This window comes from Mizuhopecten yessoensis, unplaced genomic scaffold, assembly GCF_002113885.1.
Source record: "Mizuhopecten yessoensis strain PY_sf001 unplaced genomic scaffold, ASM211388v2 scaffold5459, whole genome shotgun sequence".
Lineage (NCBI taxonomy): Eukaryota > Metazoa > Mollusca > Bivalvia > Pectinida > Pectinidae > Mizuhopecten > Mizuhopecten yessoensis.
Genome location: NW_018406060.1, coordinates 1,053,043 through 1,074,611, shown reverse-complemented (window position 1 = coordinate 1,074,611; position 21,569 = coordinate 1,053,043). Strand labels below are relative to the sequence as shown.

The 21,569-nt window shown below is 36.3% G+C and overlaps 2 protein-coding genes across 2 annotated transcripts; one reads left to right on the top strand and one right to left on the bottom strand.

Annotated features, from left to right (window-relative positions):
- Window positions 1-1,134: 1,134 nt before the first annotated feature.
- Window positions 1,135-6,436, top strand: LOC110450728 (small nuclear ribonucleoprotein E). The gene is made up of 5 exons (XM_021498399.1): window positions 1,135-1,300; window positions 3,106-3,132; window positions 3,849-3,911; window positions 4,705-4,783; window positions 5,722-6,436. Exons 1-5 carry the CDS (start codon window positions 1,250-1,252, stop codon window positions 5,772-5,774), a joined length of 273 nt encoding a protein of 90 aa, XP_021354074.1. The 5' UTR covers window positions 1,135-1,249; the 3' UTR covers window positions 5,775-6,436.
- On the bottom strand, window positions 6,094-19,157 carry LOC110450727. The gene is made up of 6 exons (XM_021498398.1): window positions 18,842-19,157; window positions 12,691-13,065; window positions 11,120-11,491; window positions 10,140-10,268; window positions 8,122-8,221; window positions 6,094-7,560 (listed from the first exon to the last, which is right to left on the bottom strand). The coding sequence occupies exons 1-6, from the start codon at window positions 18,906-18,908 to the stop codon at window positions 7,242-7,244; spliced, it is 1,362 nt and encodes a 453-aa protein (XP_021354073.1). The 5' UTR covers window positions 18,909-19,157; the 3' UTR covers window positions 6,094-7,241.
- Window positions 19,158-21,569: the final 2,412 nt, after the last annotated feature.

Below are 21,569 nucleotides of genomic sequence, written 5' to 3'. Positions count from 1 at the left end.
GCGATCAAAAAACATCTTTTTGAAAAACTGAAAAAAGAACAGGATCAGACATTGACGTAATGTGTTCTATATACATGTTTGTGTATGTGTTTTTGTGTGTATGTGAATATGTGATTGTGTACACAATATGGGTGCTGTATTATCAATGCAATGTGTTTTAGGTTACAACCTAATATATTAACATCAGTTTCAACATAAAATTAAGTTATCTTCAAAATATATAAACTATTATAATTTTTACTTAAGTAGTGTTTATGTGTCTTTTAATTCCGTCTTTGCGTATTGCAGAGTTATCTTCTCTTTGGAGCAGGTATTGATTGTTACGTCATTGGTCTGTGTGAGAAAATTACGTTGTTTTCTCAAAAATTGATGACGTTATTCTCACAAACAAGTGACGTAACAATCAATACCTGCTCCCAAGAGAAGATAACTCTGCAATACGCAAAGACGGAATAGACCCAAGTGGAAAATAAGCTTCAGGGCTTTCTGGGTAATCCTGTGTTTTAAGGGCAACATACGAATAACCGTTACCTAGCTACCTTGTAATTTATAAAATTGTGAATACTTTTTTTAGAGACTAATATAATTTTACATTAATATGTTTTATAATGTAATCAGAAATATAAATTATTTGTGCCAAAACATATATTGGGTACTGTATGAAATTGTTATGTTGTTGTACCTTTTTACCAAATAAACTTGAATTGAATTGATGCAAGTGCAGTCTGGTATCCATATAAATGCAAGCATATTGATTTAATCGAAAATGTTCAACGCCGACCACTACTGAGATGCTCACCTGGACTACAAAAAATATCATTTGTTATCTTAGTTCTGTAATTATAAATAATTTCCTGGCCAATCCAGAGTATATCGAATCTGTTCTCAAATGCATTAAAAATTTCCTTTTTTTGAAAGAACAATTTTTCCTTTTCCTTATTCTATCTGTGCGTTCGTCTCGCGGGAAATCAATATAGATCTAACTAGAATTGTTAGTGTAGGGTTTTTTTTGTAACAACACTGACATGATCATCTGTTCTAAAAATTGACGTTTTGGTATAAGGTTCGTAAAAAACTTTATATTGTATTTATTAAATGGTTATTTAACATCCGGAAAATTCTTATCTTCCACCGGACCGTTGTTTATATTTACTATCTCGCGAGAACAACAAAGCTTCCGCCATTTTCCCGGCATCGCTTCTTCAACGTTTTGTATTGTTTTATATTTGTTTAACACACAACATTAGCCATGGCTTACAAAGGTGGACCTAAAGTACAGAAAGTGATGGTGCAGCCCATCGTATCCTTTTGAATTTTGCATTGTTGACACGCATTTATGTATGATCATTGCTGGTGGTTGAACTCACGTGTTCCTACTGCAACAACCCCCCCCCCTTTCCAAAATCACCGCTGCGTTTACGTTCTTTTAAAATTAACTAGAGCTGTCCCCTGAGAGTTAGAATGTGTGTTCGTTTGTACGTTTATTTGCAAATTGTGTTTCCACAGTTTTGCCACATTGACATTATAAATATTGCAGTTCCAATAGCTTTTGGGAATTATTTTTGAGAAGATCGCGCGATGTGATCATATTTAACACATTAATGGCATTACACGATGTTCTCCTTCTTCCGTTTACGGGAAAGACTCCGGTGCCGGAGTGTGAAATATCCCGGTTCACCTACTCTTTTGATCCAACGTTTTAATTAAATCCATATATCCGATTAGCTGTATTTATATAGTATCCGGTTAGTTATCAATATCTTGCCATAAGCTATAGAATGTGAAGAAAAATACAAGTCTTGTGCTTTATAATTACCAAATGTAGCCTTGCCCAACAATTTTTTTGGAAGGATGTGATTATTTTAATTAGTATTTTTTCAAGTATTACCATCTGTTTAATAATAATAATATTTATTCAGGTAAAAAGCAAATAATACACGTATATCACATTTTACAGATTGGACATAAACATATATACTATCACAGAATGAGATCTTATTTATAAGTTATTTATGCCATAAACTAGTAATCAGTCAGGTGTTAAAATTCGATTAGATTAATTTAGGCCTTTACCTGGGATGACCCATAAAGCCACATTGTGGCTTAATTCCAATGGGGTCCCTTAGATCTAAATCAATCAATTTAATTCATAAAAATATAGTATATATTGATAATTTGATAAGACTCTAAGACACTTCTTTCATAAAAAAAAAATTGATATAAAATGTTACATGTGCTATAATCATTAAAATAATGCTGGTAATTGAATGATATAAAATATGAAGAGATTAACAATATATTGGAATTTTAACAATCAAAGATATACAGTATTATCTTAAAATGTTACCTGCCAAAGGGCTGGTGGTTGGGCCAATCCCTATGGACCAAACTCTCAGACATTGATAACAGAACACCAATATATTTACCTAAAAAACTGAATTCTTGAGAGCTGTTTGAAATTTTGAAAAAGTGTGTATTGAAGAAATTCTCCAAAAAAAGTGTACTCATCCTTATTTTGGTTTAAAAATTTCTTATACGATTCACAACAATATCAAGGAAATCCTTTTCTAACTTCCATTTGCAGGCCAAATCTCCCAGTATTTTCGCTTGCCTAAGAGGGGGTGTCTCGGTGATCGCTAACGCAACCAGTTATTACTACTGTGCAATCAAGAAATATGAGCTTCAGACCACTCACTCTCCCAAGAATTTCGGTTAGATCCCACTCAGTGGCGTATAAAAGAGTGATGTCTGATAGGATTAGTTGTTATCCCTCCGATGGCACAGTGGTTTTCCCCCCATGAGTTTTCCTCCATCACGAAAACAACATTTGTTCCCTTAGCGGCGGCGTTATAAAAGCTCTACAGAGCTAATGATTGTTGTTAATGTACAGGACGTTAAAGAAAGATTATTTATTATATTATTCATTATTATATGTGGCCATAACTTTAGACAGGAATAGACCTGTTATTGTTATTAAAAATAGCCTGATTTAAACAATGCTGTATGCACATTGCGCTTTGCTAATTCAAATATTAACATATAAAAAATTGAATATTTTCTAAAATCCATGAACAATTTCTTAAAATTTCCCTAACTCCTGAACAGAACTTGATTTTCAGATATTTACAGAATGTAAGTATGAAGTGTAATGGTGTATGAAAATTAATGGTACAAACTGCAATATGTAAAGTACACATTTCTACATGTTTTGTCCATGGTGATATCTGATTATGAGTACATCATTCATATCTGACACAGGTTATCCTAACTTGTAGTAGCCAGATTTTAGATAGGTAGTGTTTGTCCAAACAAAAGATACTGATGTTTAACTGACAGATTGCCATACATGTAGGTCGGTGTAAGTTATAAAAATAAATACATGAATAATGATTTTTGTTCTTTCTAAATCATTTGAATCCCCAAATCTTTTAATAATGAAGCAGAGAGCTCTTTGCTTATACATACAAATCACATGTGTAGAATGAATAATTTTGTTACGGCATCATAATAATTTTCTGCTTCATTATATTACTGGGAGTAAATTCAAAATGTTCTCTCTGAAAGGCCTCTGACCTATACAATTGATAATTGTCTTAGTATGTATAGGAGGAAGTAAACTGTATTCAAATAGAGTGAATTACATTCATTTAACAGGAAAATAATGTATACTGTAGAGAATTGGTGAGTAGAGAATTGGTAAGACTCCCTGCCATAAAAGATCTCTTTTTCTGTACACCTCCTTGCTGTTATTTTTCTAACTGGATGCATATGTTTTCATTATATTTACAGTGATATAAGTATTTATGTAGGAGACTGGTCATTCAGTTCACTTTCTTTTAACATTGCAGAGGTCACGGATTCAAGTTTGGCTATATGAACAGACAAACCTTAGGATAGAGGGATGCATTGTTGTAAGTATTCAAGTAAAACATTTTGGCAAAATAATGACTCGCCAAATGCCCACAAATTATTCATATCAATATAAAAATGTGACTTCAAACTCTTATTTTCTATTAATTTCTGGTTGTTGTAATCGTGAAACAATATATATTTATATATATATAGGTCTCATTGTTTGTTTTTCTCTGTTTTATGTTGTGATATGTAAATTTTCATGTTCCTGTTTCGATAAAAGGACAGATCGACCTGAAAATTTGACAAATTTCTTTGTCTGCACCACTCGTCATAACGTCTTTGTCTTTATTTATATAGTGGCCATATTGAAAAAATTGACGAAATATTGAAATATTGAAACATTTTCATTGTCAATTCAGTTATCCTACTTTTATTTCCTGATAGTTCAGTTCTTGTGGATTTAATACTGACACTTTTGTTCAATATTTCAATATTTCATCAAATTTTTCAAGTGAACCTATAGCTAAAATGGTTAATTTGTTATTAAATAAGACATTATTTGGAGAAAGCATATTTGCCCAGTCTCAATATTTTGGAGTTTGCCATGTCTTGCGTTTTACTCAAATTCAGTACATGTAATTCTTTTGTATAGACGAGGTTACACTTTGGCTTGTGTCATATATATTCCGATAGGGGTCATTGTTAATACTTTTAAACAGTTTCAGATTTTGCAATCTCTTCATGCAAAATTTCAGAGGTTGGTAAGTACACAGATATATATGATTTTGTACTGTGATTTCAGAATTCAAAAAGTATGCAGGTTCAATTCTGAATTCTATTTTGTAACAGGGATTTGACGAATACATGAATCTAGTGTTGGATGAAGCTGAAGAAGTTCACATGAAAACAAAGTCAAGAAAAACACTGGGTAAGGATTTGATATCCTTGTGATGGTTGTAGCATGTCCATAAAACTTTTGAAGATAGTAATTGAAAACATTTTTATCAATGCATAGAGAAACAAACACTTGAATCCTAAAAATAACCTTCTTTTCCAATTTTACTGATTTGCATTTGATAGAGAAAAGAAGTGATTAAAAAAATACTACCGGGGTATTATTAATTTTGCAGTTCATTCTTCCATCTGAGCACTCATATTGCTAAATGTTTAGAAACATGAGCTTAAACTTAGCATTTGCTTCTATTTTATTTGGCAATAAGTTGAAAGATGAACTTAATCAGAGAACAGTCATCTCTAAAGTTCTTTAGATGCGTTGTCCCATTTCCAGACAAAATCTTCCCTATTTATTATATCAGAAAGAAATTGTCAGGAAAGTATCTATGGAATTTTGCCAAATTGTTAATGCATTTGTATTCAGGAATGCAAGTACCCAGCAGTTAGTGTATGGTCTGAGGCCATTCGTACCTCCTGATCCACCCCAGCAGTTAGTGTATGGTCTGAGGCCATTCGTACCTCCTGATCTACCACTTTGGTGTTTCTGTGCATATATGCATATTTTCACCTTTGAAATATCGTTGCAAGTCAATATCCAGAGAAGTGTTGAAGATAGGTGGGATCATTTTGTACTTAATGGAGTTTCTAGCACTTCCCCATTCTGATTATTTGTTGTGGTCTATCTACATGTACATAGCCAGACATTTACTTCAGATACAAGCACATTGGTATGGAAACATTAATTCCACAAATTTGTTTAGATCAAGTTTTAATATGATCAATTGGTCAGAAATATCCTTTTAATTAATTGATGTCAGTTTTTGGTCTGTACTTAACTGTATATAAAGTAATATACTGCAATATAAAGTAACAAGATGTAGTGTTTACTAATGAATTGTTTTCTATTTTCAGGACGAATTCTTCTAAAGGGAGACAACATCACATTGATACAACAAGTGCAGTGATATATTTATCATGACTCACACATTTAATGAGAACTGGACACTAAGAAGGCTGGAGAGTGAATCTGTGAATGGAAGTGTGAAGAGGGATACAAGATTTTATATGGTAAAGTCGAGAGAATCCTGTTCCTAAAGACATGTCTTGCGATTGGAGACAGGACAACGTGTAGGAACTAGCAGCCAGCACAGCTACCAGGACCCACGCCATCATCACCTAGCAGCAAATCACATCATCTTGTTCATAAAACTTTGTCATTGTATATTTCTGAGAAATAATGTGAACCAACAATTGACTTGTGTGGATTTCATTTTCTTGACTGCATTGTGTTTGTCAAGCAGACTAAAACTGTTTGTTGCATTGTATTCAGAAGTCACCGAGACTTTGCTTGGTAATCTACATGTTATACGTTATTTTTCACTTAAGAATATATCATTATTTGAGAAGGTGCAAGAATATTTCCACAAAAAATAAGTCAATACTTCATGTTTAAGAATTTTATACATCATTTATGTTATCTTCAATGCTTAACTCTGTGTAAATCAGAGTATTAAACACTAATACGGTCTGTGAGTGTGAAAAGGAAAATTCTGAAGGTGGTCCTTACTGCCTATTAAAATTATAAAATCATGATTACTGGATAACTAAATGAAACTATTTGATGATATTTTGATATCTTTGTTTTTTATTGTGTACACAATTTTTGAAGATGTAACAATAAAATGTAATGTTTTCCGTTGTCAAGTAAAAGTAAATGAAAAAGGAACTTTAATATTATTTTTATTATTTCTCTCATGTCACAACATGTTCAGATAAAACATTTAATTATCATTCTCTTAGCTGACACTAAGTTGTCCTCAACTTACAGCAATGACTAGCTACCTGTTCAGGAAGCATACTCCAGTACTACCGTATTTATCTGGAAATAAGCCCACCAATATATATTGCTGTTTGGAAGAAATGCCAACAAAAGCTTTTCCATTGTCCTGTAATAAGCCCCCCCTACTTTCAGTCAGAGATTATGTATGCCCCCCTGGGCTTATTGCAGGATAGATAAAGGATAAAGAGGAATGTTGAATACAAAGCTGAAGAAAAATATCACCCAAAGACACAAAAAGTGATGTCACTGTTAATGCTACTTTGGTGTCCCAAAGATGATGTCAGTTTAGTGATATTATGTCAATGTGGTGATATTATGTTGCTTTGGTGTCTTAAAGATGCCACTGTGACTTCAAAGATGATGTCACAGTGTACAGTGTCAACCTAACATCAGGATATTGTCGATAACTAGAAGTTGATGTCTTTGGCATCTTAGAGATGATGCAACTGTAGCACCCTAATGATAGGCACTGTTATGTTGTAGGTATCAATGTATTGTCCAAAGATGATGTCTCTATGACGTCCTAAACTTTATCACTAGTGTCATAAGTTTGATATCACTTTGTTGTGATTAAAATAATGCCACGATTGCTCTACTGATGACGCTTGTGTTTATTATTGTCTGCTGTTTCTGGTCGTGGTGCTCGACTTGGAATTGTGATGTCATGGTAGACGGGGTCATTCATGCTCAGTTCCAAACCTTTTGGAGAATTCAGGTTTAACTTTCTACTCCTCTGGTGATCAGTCGCCCCTTGGTTACTTTCTTTTTGTTCGGTTTTCACTCTCCCCTGCTGTTGTTGTTTGGGTTTGGCCTGATGACCACCTGGTACCTGTCTCGGCTGCATTTCATTGTTCTGGTGCTTAATTCTCCTCCTATAGTCATTTAAAGCATCTGCCTTCAGCTTGTCAGACCTGTGGGAAATAAGAACCAGTCACAGCTATACAGTACTACCAAACTTGTTTTATAATGTGCATATACATGTAGATAGGTTACGGTTATAAGACATTCCTTACTAACTAGTTATCCCTAGACTATTACAGTAGACTACAAAGTTGAACTGGAAGTAAATCTGGTTAGACATTATAATGTGTATATAGATAGGTTACGGTTATAAGAGAGTGTGACAAACTAGTTATCCCTCGACTATTACAGTAGACTACAGAGTTGAACTGGAAGTAAATCTGGTTAGACATTAAAATGTGTAGTTCTGCACAAAGTGCTCATAAATTATCATACACAATATTTTAAAACATCTTTTCACTATAGTTCATTCTAATCCTAGCAAGGTCAGAACTAGAGATTGCTGTTATTTTAGAAACCTTTCATATATATATAAAAAGAATTAGGTTTTTTTCAGGAAATGTCTGGATGGTGAATCCAATATACTTATGTTCATGATAAAATATACAACACAATTAAATGAAGCTTAGTCATTTAATGCTGTCAATAAGAAAGTATGATATATAAGCTACCTGTTTCTGCGCCATCTGCAGACAAAGACAACAATGACAAAGAAAACAAAGACAGACCCACTGGATACTCCTACAACTATAGCCATGATGTGATCAGTTTCTGGAAAAGAAAAAGATATTGCAAGAAAAAATCTTCATTGTAAAAACTGTTGAAGGCGACAAACAGTATACATCACCTATAACGCCGTCAGTGAGAGATAATCACCATACGTAACGCCTGTATGCCGTCAGTGAGAGATGATCACCATACGTAACGCCAGTATGCCGTCAGTGAGAGATGATCACCATACGTAACGCCAGTATGCCGTCAGTGAGAGATGATCACCATACGTAACGCCTGTATGCCGTCAGTGAGAGGTGATCACCATACGTAACGCTAGTATGACGTCATTGAGAGATGATTATCACACATAACGCTAGCATGGCGTCAGTGAGATATGATTACCACACATAACGTTAGCATGGCGTCAGTGAGAGATGATTACCACACATAACGTTAGCATGGCGTCAGTGAGAGATGATTACCACACATAACGTTAGCATGGCGTCAGTGAGAGATGATTACCACACATAACGTTAGCATGGCGTCAGTGAGAGATGATTACCACACATAACGTTAGCATGGCGTCAGTGAGAGATGATTACCACACATAACGTTAGCATGGCGTCAGTGAGAGATGATTACCACACATAACGTTAGCATGGCGTCAGTGAGAGATGATTACCACACATAACGTTAGCATGGCGTCAGTGAGAGATGATTACCACACATAACGTTAGCATGGCGTCAGTGAGAGATGATTACCACACATAACGTTAGCATGGCGTCAGTGAGAGATGATTACCACACATAACGTTAGCATGGCGTCAGTGAGAGATGATTACCACACATAACGTTAGCATGGCGTCAGTGAGAGATGATTACCACACATAACGTTTTAGCATGGCGTCAGTGAGAGATGATTACCACACATAACGTTAGCATGGCGTCAGTGAGAGATGATTACCACACATAACGTTAGCATGGCGTCAGTGAGAGATGATTACCACACATAACGTTAGCATGGCGTCAGTGAGAGATGATTACCACACATAACGTTAGCATGGCGTCAGTGAGAGATGATTACCACACATAACGTTAGCATGGCGTCAGTGAGAGATGATTACCACACATAACGTTAGCATGGCGTCAGTGAGAGATGATTACCACACATAACGTTAGCATGGCGTCAGTGAGAGATGATTACCACACATAACGTTAGCATGCTGACTGTGAAAGGTGATTACACCACACGCAATTGAGAGGTGGTTACCAGATATATCATCACTATGTCGTCAGTAAAAGTTGTTTTCGAGATCCTAGAGACAAGGTATGTTATAAGCTTTTTGCCACCGTGTAATCTTACCACATTCAGATGGCATTCATGTAGGCTCTGCATGTCATTGATCGATTGTTAACATCATAATCATCATGACGTCAAAATTGTTACGTAGAATACCTGACTCTGCCTTGACAGATGTATGTTTAATCATACAACACATACATTATTTGAACTTTCTATGGGATAAACATATTTCAAAAATGGTAAATTTAAATATTCAACTGCTTTCAGTTGGCATTCATAGGCGATATGAAAGGCAAATCAAATGTAAAGAGCCAGCGCTTCACTGAATTTGCCTTCGTCCAGTTGGTATTCATAATGCCTATGAACGGCAACTGAAAGCAGTTCATTGTTTATATAAACCCTGTTTATATTTTCGTTCACGATGAAGTGTAACTTTCCATTAAAATATAAAATCGCCAATATTGACAGTTATCAAAATACATGTAGGTCCAATGTAATTTGCATTTAAGGGGTTGAATTTCTTCATATACTAATTTTATCAAGATCACTAAAAGAAAATCAGGTTGTCTTGTATGAATGCTGTTGTAATTTTCATTTTGTGAGTTAAATCTAGCCAAAATCTAATCCGTACGTAATTCACAATGATGAATGGCCCAATAAGAGACATGTTACCGTTGTTTGCTGTTTGCGTGTTGTTGCCAGCTGGTGACGGTCTCCTGGTAGACTGACGGGTCGATACCCCAGGTGCGGTCACTTCAAGCTCGTTGCAGCTAACGGTTACTGTCGTGGTATTTTCCTTACCTGTTCATATATTTCGTTTGCAGTGAGTCATATTATGCTGGAAGTGCTAGTGGAATATCAGACATGTATGAACATAAAAGGGAAAAGTATATCACGAATCAAAATGTAAAGTTTTGTGGACCTTTAAAATATCCCCGTATCCTACCCAAAAACTGTTTAAAGTCTTTAATTTTCGGCATTACTTTAGCCTTGATGAATCATTTATGAAAAGAAAATCATACCTTGCAGGATATTTATGAGAAATAATATAAATAAAACGAACAATATATGATCAACAATGGTATTCTGAAGGAAACAAAATCAGCGGGGCTAGACCGGGATTCGAACACAGGGCTATCGCTCTAACAGATTGAGCTATACCAATCCTCGATATCCAGGGGTTACGCTCACTTACGCTCTCTACACCCATGTAGTATGTCGTAGCTAAATTGACGGCGCAGTACCTTGTTGATGAGACAAGAAGACTAGTTCGATCCTTTGATGTACATCAAAAGAATCTCGCGGTCGCGTAACGGTAAAAATTGATTGACTTTGAAGTCGGGTGTCGCCCCTTTGTAATCTTCAAAGGAAAGGTATCAGCTTAGCGATAGGTCAGGGTTTTTTTTACCTTGGACCAATCAAACAGCTATCTTTGTGCCTTCAATTTTGCTATGACAAGGGGTGCAGAGAGCGTAAGTAAGCGTAACCCCTGGATATCGAGGATGAGCTATACCTGGATAACAGAGGTGTTTTCAAACGGAAGTTAAGGGGGTTACAGTTTATAGGAAAAAACAATGTAGTTGGACATGGATCCTGGTTTTATTTTGTTCCACAGATGGCATCGACGGACACGTTCAGAATGACTGACTTACCTCGAACCCCGAACCAAACCATTTGCGGACGAGACCCGTTATCGCGCTGAAATATGAACATCATACTGGACTCAATTGTGCTGAAGATCACTTGATACTGCCCTAGAACGGTGTCCTCCTTACTGACAAACGTTTTATTATGTTTTCCATCCATGAAGGTTAACGAATGGTTGCCTATGCATGTGCCGTTTTCGTATCCAATATAGCATTCAAGGCGTATGTCCAACGCATAGATGACCAGTCCCGGCTGACCACTCGTGACCGTACACAAATTGTCCTCACGTGCATCCTCACCTCCAATTAATGGGTACATTGCGGAGATGAATTGACCAGACAGTGTGTTAACAGTTGTCATGTCGATTGTGGCAGCATCTGTGGCAGGAAATAAACCAATATAAAATACTAGTTTAGTGGCATACGATAAAACTAGTACAAGACAATGAAGATTGACGTGTTTTTTTTGTGTGACGATCAAACAATTAATAAACAGCAGAACTTCGTCTATCTGGACGTACACTTCGTGTGTATGGATCGCGGCCTTAAGCTTGTACCACTTTAAACTCGGTGTCATCCTCAAATACTGTAAACGTACGACTTTTAATGGTAGTGTTATTTTGGCGCTGTTCGCGCTTTGTAAATTGCGCCAAATAATAAACATGCCAACTGAACTTCAAGTTTACTGTTATTTACTGAATATTTTGTGGTTGTGCCAATTCATTTTGTTAAAATGCGCTAAAATGAGTATGTTTTACAGTAGTTGTTTCGTGGATACAAAATTGTGATATCAGAAAATGCTATAAAATGGGATTACTAGTACAATAATGTTTACAAAATCTTAGCCAAGAAAATGAAGGTGTTGATGCTAACGAGCTCGTTACATTACTTTTTGTGTCGCGAGGCGACATATAGGTATTACTTTGTCAACGTCGCCGGTTGCGTCGTCCGAAACAAGGTTTCCGTGCGATAACTTGAGTTCCCTTGAATTGATTAAACTCAAACTTGGAACACATATTACATACCAATATAACTCAAATAAGTTCGCATTTCAGAAGTTTTGCATTTTTGGTGGAGTTATACCCCTTTTATTGCCAAATAAGGGCATTGTGTAGTAAATGCAAGATTTTTTTGATTTTTTTAAATCAATTCCTTTCAAATTTTGTACGGTAATGCTAGAAGCAATATTGTTCAACATATATTACGGGGTTTTCTGTCGAGTTTTAACTTTCCGCGTTTTTGCATATCTGTTTACGCGATAACTCAAGCCAAAACACTTAAAGCGCTGAGCAGGCGACACATCCACTCACGTAGAATTTTCTTGTATACATCATATACGCCGATCTTAGTTTCTTCGATACAGGCTAATATCATAAATGCGCACATTTCCGATAAGTGACCAGTTGAATCTAAGCGTGAATGATAGGTTTTGTAGCGAAACTCTTTTGGAGGTACATGTAACAGTATGGTGCATGTATCATACACCCTTAAATGATAACTATTAGGTGTTGATTAAAGTTACAAGTTGAAGATTTTGATGAAGATAACGCCTCACGTACGGTAGTATTATCACCTACCTGCAATACACCGGTAATCCATAGATACAAAATTAGAGAACGTTCTTTCGACTGTACAGTTGTCGTTGGCCACGATCCGTCGCCACCCTAACTGCGGTTGATAAAGTGGTACTGTTTGGGCGGAAAAGGCAGCATAATATCTGTGTATGTCAGTGTATTCCATCATTGGGACCAAACAGTCGCCTGGTTTGTAGGAACAACACGACACATGCTGATCCACAGTGGTCGTGGTCTGGCTTGGACAAACGTCTGATGGAGTTTTCACGCCATATTTCAGATCGAAGATAGCCATTTTTGTACCATCAGTACAGGTCGGAAAGAACAACTTGGCGTAACACCCATGTATTTCATGACGGCCATTACTGGTACCTTGGTCTGAAAATATGTTATAATAAACTATGTAACCAGGCGATGATAATTTCTATGGTTATTCACGAAAACAGAATATTATAGTCGATGAAATTCCATTCACACAAGAACGATCACCATACAATGTTAAAAACCATAGTTGAACACATCTGAATTGGTCTTCATTAACAATATATGCCATTAATAGGCGTAGCCATGCCTTCAGGTCTACCGCACATCTCACTTCAAGGTTGAAGTTACAAGGTGAGGTCAGAGTTCAAATCAACTTTTGCTTCTTCAAACCAGAAACATTATTACATTTACTAAAAGTAAAACATAACTTTGGATGGTTTGTCATTATCTGGGACTAATAATGGTAGATGGTGTGTCGTTATAATGGACTAATAGTGGTAGATGGTGTGTCGTTATCATGGAATAATAGTGGTAGATGGTGTGTCATTATCATAGACTAATAGTGGTAGATGGTGTGTCTTTATCATGGACTATTAGTGGTAGATGGTGTGTCATTATCATGGACTAATAGTGGTAGATTATATGTCGTTATCATGGAATAATAGTGGTAGATGGTGTGTCTTTATCATTGACTATTAATAGTAGATGGTGTGTCGTTATAATGGACTAATAGTGGTAGATGGTGTGTCTTTATCACGGACTAATAATGGTAGATGGTGTGTCTTTATCATTGACTATTAATAGTAGATGGTGTGTCTTTATCATGGACTAACAGTGGTAGATGGTGTGTCTTTATCATAGACTAATAATGATAGATGGTGTGTCATTATCACGGACTAATAGTGGTAGATGGTGTGTCTTTATCGTGGACTAATAGTGGTAGATGGTGTGTCTTTATCATGGACTAATAGTGGTAGATGATGTGTCTTTTTCATTGACTAATACTGGTAGATGGTGTGTCTTTATAACGAACTTATAGTGGTAGATGGTGTGTCGTTATCATGGAATAATACTGGTAGATGGTGTGTCATTATCGTGGACAAATAGTGGTAGATGGTGTGTCTTTATCGTGGACTAATAGTGGTAGATGGTGTGTCTTTATCATGGACTAATAGTGGTAGATAGTATGTCATTATCATGGACTAATAGTGGTAGATAATATGTCATTATCGTGGACTAATAATGGTAGATGGTGTGTCATTATCACGGACTAATAGTGGTAGATGGTATGTCATTATCATGGACTAATAATGGTAGATGGTGTGTCATTATCACGGACTAATAGTGGTAAATGGTATGTCATTATCATGGACTAATAGTGGTAGATGGTGTGTTTTTATCATGGACTAATAGTGGTAGATGGTGTGTCTTTATCACGGACTAATAGTGGTAGATGGTGTGTTTTTATCATGGACTAATAGTGGTAGATGGTGTGTCTTTATCATGGACTAATAGTGGTAGATGGTGTGTTTTTATCATGGACTAATAGTGGTAGATGGTGTGTCTTTATCACGGACTAATAGTGGTAGATGGTGTGTTTTTATCATGGACTAATAGTGGTAGATGGTGTGTCTTTATCATGGACTAATAGTGGTAAATGGTGTGTTATTATCATGGACTAATAGTAGTAGATTATATGTCGTTATCATGGACTAATAGTGGTAGATTGTGTGTCTTTATCATGGACTAATAATGGTAGATGGTTTGTCATTATCATGGACTAATAGTGGTAGATGGTGTGTCTTTATCATAGACTAATAGTGGTAGATTACGTGTCTTTATCATGGACTAATAGTGGTAGATGGTGTGTCATTATCATGGACTAATAATGGTAGATGGTTTGTCATTATCATGGACTAATAGTGGTAGATGGCGTGTCTTTATCATAGACTAATAGTGGTAGATTACGTGTCTTTATTATGGACTAATAGTGGTAGATGGTAAGTCGTTATCATGGACTAATAGTGATAGATGGTGTGTCTTTATCATGGACTAATAATGATAGACGGTGTGTCATTATCACGGACTAATAGGGGTAGATGGTGTGTCTTTATCATGGACTAACAGTGGTAGATGGTGTGTCTTTATCATGGACTAATAATGATAGACGGTGTGTCATTATCACGGACTAATAGGGGTAGATGGTGTGTCTTTATCATGGACTAATAGTGGTAGATGGTATGTCTTTATCATGGACTAATATTGGTAGATGGTGTGTCATTATCATGGACTAATAGTGGTAGATGGGGTGTCATTATCATGGACTAATAATGGTCGATGGTGGGTCTTTATCATGGACTAATAGTGGTAGATGGTGTCATTATCATGGACTAATAGTGGTAGATGGGGTGTCATTATCATGGACTAATAATGGTCGATGGTGTGTCTTTATCATGGACTAATAGTGGTAGATGGTATGTCTTTATCATGGACTAATATTGGTAGATGGTGTGTCTTTATCATTGACTAATAGTGGTAGATGGTGTGTTTTTATTATGGACTAATAGTGGTAGATGGTAAGTCGTTATCATGGGCTAATAGTGATAGATGGTGTGTCTTTATCATGGACTAATAGGGCTAGATGGTGTGTCATTATCATGGACTAATAGTGGTAGATGGGGTGTCATTATCATGGACTAATAATGGTCGATGGTGGGTCTTTATCATGGACTAATAGTGGTAGATGGTGTCATTATCATGGACTAATAGTGGTAGATGGTGTGTTTTTATCATGGACTAATAGTGGTAGATGGTGTGTCTTTATGTGTGTCTTTATCACGGACTAATAATGGTAGATGGTGTGTCTTTATCATGGACTAACAGTGGTAGATGGTGTGTCTTTATCATAGACTAATAGTGGTAGATGGTGTGTCTTTATCATGGACTAATAGTGGTAGATGGTGTGTCATTATCATGGACTAATAATGGTCGATGGTGTGTCTTTATCATGGACTAATAGTGGTAGATGGTATGTCTTTATCATGGACTAATATTGGTAGATGGTGTGTCATTATCATGGACTAATACTGGTAGATGGTGTGTCATTATCATGGACTAATAATGGTAGATGGTGTGTCTTTATCATGGACTAACAGTGGTAGATGGTATGTCTTTATCATGGACTAATAGTGGTAGATGGTATGTCTTTATCATGGACTAATAGTGGTAGATGGTGTGTCTTTATCATGGACTAATAGTGGTAGATGGTGTGTCTTTATCATGGACTAATAGTGGTAGATGGTGTGTCTTTATCATGGACTAATAGTGGTAGATGGTGTGTCTTTATCATGGACTAATAGTGGTAGATGGTGTGTCTTTATCATGGACTAATAGTGGTAGATGGTGTGTCTTTATCATGGACTAATAGTGGTAGATGGTGTGTCTTTATCATGGACTAATAGTGGTAGATGGTGTGTCTTTATCATAGACTAATAGTGGTAGATGGTGTGTCTTTATCATGGACTAATATTGGTAGATGGTGTGTCTTTATCATAGACTAATAATGGTAGATGGTGTGTCTTTATCATAGACTAATAGTGGTAGATGGTGTGTCTTTATCATGGACTAATATTGGTAGATGGTGTGTCTTTATCATAGACTAATAATGGTAGATGGTGTGTCATTATCACGGACTAATAGGGGTAGATTGTGTGTCTTTATCATGGACTAATAATGGTAGATGGTGTGTCATTTTCACGGACTAATAGGGGTAGATGGTGTGTCTTTATCATGGACTAGTAGTGGTAGATGGTGTGTCTTTATCATTGACTAATAGTGGTAGATTGCGTGTCTTTATCATGGACTAATAGTGGAAGATGGTGTGTCTTTATCATAGACTAATATTGGTAGATTGTGTGTCTTTATCATGGACTAATAGTGGTAGTTGGTGTGTCTTTATCATAGACTAATAGGGGTAGATGGGGTGTCTTTATCATGGACTAATATTGGTAGATGGTGTGTCTTCATCATGGACTTATAGTGGTAGATGGTGTGTCGTTATCATGGACTAATAGTGGTAGATGGGGTGTCTTTATCATAGACTAATAGTGGTGGATTACGTGTCTTTATCATGGACTAATAATGGTAGATGGTGTGTCATTATCACGGGCTAATAGGGGTAGATTGTGTGTCTTTATCATGGACTAATATTGGTAGATGGCGTGTCTTTATCATAGACTAATAATGGTAGATGGTGTGTCTTTATCATGGACTAATATTGGTAGATGGTGTGTCATTATCATGGACTAATAATGGTAGATGGTGTGTCATTTTCACGGACTAATAGGGGTAGATGGTGTGTCTTTATCATAGACTAATAGGGGTAGATTGCGTGTCTTTATCATGGACTAATAGGGGTAGATGGTGTGTCTTTATCATAGACCAATAGTGGTAGATTACGTGTCTTTATCATAGACTAATAGTGGTAGATTTCGTGGCTTTATCATGGACTAATAGTGGAAGATGGTGTGTCTTTATCATAGACTAATATTGGTAGATTGTGTGTCTTTATCATGGACTAATATTGGTAGATGGCGTGTCTTTATCATAGACTAATAGTGGTGGATTACGTGTCTTTATCATGGACTAATAGAGGTAGATGGTGTGTCTTTATCATAGACCAATAGTGGTAGATTACGTGTCTTTATCATAGACTAATAGTGGTGGATGGTGTTTCTTTTTCATTGACTAACAGGGGTAGATGGTGTGTCTTTATCATGGACTAACAGTGGTAGATGGTGTGTCTTTATCATGGACTAATAATGGTAGATTGTGTGTCATTATCACGGACTAATAGGGGTAGATGGTGTGTCTTTATCATAGCCTAATAGTGGTAGATTACGTGTCTTTTTCATGGACTAATAGTGGTAGATGGTGTCATTATCATGGACTAATAGATACGAAATACTTTATTTAAAAAAAAACACCACGGTAGATGGTGTGTCATTATCATTGACTAATATTGGTAGATGGTGTGTCTTTATCATTGACTAATAGTGGTAGATGGTGTCATTATCATGGACTAATAGTGGTAGAAGGGGGGTCTTTATCATAGACTAATAGTGGTAGATGACGTGTCTTTATCATGGACTAATAGGGGTAGATGGTGTGTCTTTATCATGGACTAACAGTGGTAGATGGTGTGTCTTTATCATGGACTAATAGTGGTAGATGGTGTCATTATCATGGACTAATAGATACGAAATACTTTATTTAAAAAAAAACACCACAACAGTGACAACTTGAATTCGTTATATTGTCGTTTACAATCGAAAACGGAACACGTGCCATTCTTATACGAATCGGTCCAGCATAACACACGAGATATGTTGGTACACAGAATACAACGATCAAAGGAGGATCTGCTCCGCACTGGCCGGATTCCGCAGTTTGAAAGTGAACGTTTATAAATGGCCCTTTTTTTTACTTTAAACTGGCAGAGAAAGCATTATAAGTACAAATGTTGTATCATGTTAGTATTATTTACAGAACAGTTCTTGAATATGGCTTTATAAACGACCTTGACAAACTGGCGAATTGGTCCATTTCATTAACAAAAAATAATATATAAGCTATGTTATTCAAAAGATCTGCAATTTTTCTATTTCAATGTAGCATAGGTCACGGGTAAACATTATTGTTTTTCAACCGATTTGACAGGCAAAAAAACCTTTTGCTTCACGATGTCAAGACATTTTCAGCTCAAATATATGAACATATGATACATAGATGTAGGTTTGTATTTAACAACGTATGTATACAATGTTTAGACAATAATACGGACGGATAATACTATAGATGGATGAAAACAAAAAAAAAGGTGTTTACCTACCTCCGTATACAGCAGTGAACACCAGGTGTAGTATAAATAATAAATAGCGATCTCTGTACACAGCCATACTTTCAGCAATTAATGTGAAGCATGTTATCAGCTGGCTTGTACCCAAGTCCAGTCTCCTGTGGAGCTGTCACTGTAGTGTAGATACAAATCAAACCTACTAAACAGGTAGCTCTTCAATCTTGTTAGTAGTCAATAGACTCCGGAGCAACGAATTTTGTAAAAAAAAATACAACACTCACCGGTTATAAAATTTTGAAATTAGACACTAGACTCTTGCGTTTACAGACTGAAGATTTCAGTCTACACAAAATAGTATTTGAGGAAATGTTATGCTAAACTTATCTTATCGCCCAATGTTGTATCGGCGCAATCTGCACCCGTGATAAAACAGGGGTTAATATAGGACAGTGTTGCAAAGTTACAGCTAAACGGCCCAACATGTCATATTGAACGCTTGTTTTTATTTCACGGGCAGGTTTATATGTGCCGTTTACCTATTTCTTCCGTTTCAGATATATACGAAATGAAATTCTCGATTAAAAAATAAACAAGCCTTTGCAAGAAGAAATAGTTTTCCCTTGAATTTTCAGCTATATTTTCCTACTGAAAGTTTGACATATATTACGAAGCATATTGAGGTTGTTTTTCAGCATAAGTCAAACAATTTCCCAAGTTTTAATAAACACCATCAGTCCAACCAGATTAAAAACATAACATTTTGGCTGGAACAACTATTACCTATCACTATATCACCTATGGGGTAACTAAAAGGTATACGCTCTCAGACCAGATGGAAAAGCAGGGTAATCAACCCTTAATTTTAAACCTTTTGAAATCCGTATACTTGTATTCTACTACATATAGAGAGACCTACATATATAGAAGGTTTGAGAAGTGTTTCAGATAAAAATTGAGTGCAAGTAAGCTATTTCGTAGATCAAAGAGAAAGTACGTGCATATAATTGCTGCTTGTTCAGTGTTACATTGAAGAACAATACAAGTTTCCCTTTTATAGATAATTTCCGTTGATATGTTAAAATCATTGTGATAGAGGAACAATATTTAGTGGTTCTAGCTGCAGGAACCGTACATATAGGCTAGCTCAAGGTCCGATCGATTCTATTTCATTTTCATTTTTTTAATATTTTGTTTTTGTTCATGATGCCAGCTTATAGTGGTAAGTCCGGTGGCGCAGTGGATATAGCGCACTTGCCTTTCATCAAGGCGACCGGGTTCGATTCCCCGATCGGACGTGAAAAGGTATGGGGTCACCTGCCCGACCACAAGGATTTTCTCTAAATACTACGGTTTCCCCTCACTAACTCATCCCCGCGCTAACATCCGGGTCAACAAGAGTGATTAATAGAAATTCAAATAACTTGTTTCATACTTGTTGTAAAATAAATTAAAGTTTACATTTATCTAAAGTGGTTCATGTACAAGATTTTGTTAATAGTTATACGACTTACTGGTATAGGCACAATAATTGGGGATGTTGGCACAAGACTAAGCAATGTAGGCATAAGAAACCTTGTACTGCAGACTTAGCTATGAAAGCAAAGGTCCAAGTGATATGACCACAAATGATATAGGCATAAGACTCGAAAATGTTGGCCAAATACTTACTGATATTGGAACAAGACTTGGTGATGAATGTACACATCCTAGAGATAAGGTCACAACATTTAGTGATGGTGGTTAAAGATCGAACAATGCTGGAATAACAGATGTAGTGATGGTGGCACAAGACTTCATGATGGCGGCACAAGACTTTATGATGACGGCACAAGTCTTTACGATGGTGGCACAAGACTTTATGATGACGGCACAAGACTTAATGATGGTGGCACAAGACTTTAATTTGTGATGACGGCACAAGACTTTATTATGACGGCACAAGACTTTATGATGGTGGCACAAGACTTTATGAATGGTGGCACACGACTTAATGATGGTGGCACTGTACTTTATGATGACAACACAAGACTTTATGATGGTGGCACAATACTTTATGATCAGAAGACTTTATGAATGGTGACACAAGATTTTATGACGGTGGGAGTAGACTTTATGATGACGGCACAATACTTTATGATCATAAGACTTTATGTATGGTGACACAAGATTTTATGACGGTGGGAGTAGACTTTATGATGACGGCACAATACTTTATGATGGTGGTACAGGACTTTGTGATGACGGCACAAGACTTTATGATGGTGGGACAAGATTTTATGATAGTGGGACAAGACTTTATGATGGTGGCACAAGATTTTATGATAGTGGGACAAGGCTTTATGATGGTGGTACAAGACTTTATGACGTGGGACAAGACTTTATGATGGTGGTACAAGACTTTATGATGGTGGCACAAGACTTTATGATGGTGGGACAAGACTTTATTATGGTAGGACAAGACTTTATGATGGTGGCACAAGACTTTATGATGGTGGCACAAGACTTTATGATGGTGGCATGAGACCTCAGTAATTCAGACTCAAAACGTAATGATGTTTGCACAAGACTTAGCAATGCTGGCATTTTAGACTTAATTCAGTAGGCTTAAGACACAAGACTGGAAAGGACATTAGCCATGCAGTAAGAACAACATAACACTTAAGTCTGTTAAATCTTTTATTCAAACCTTTTTAGGCCCTATACAGGACATAAGTGTACCTGTTATCACATGTGAATTATCTTAAAATCATGTGTGCATAAT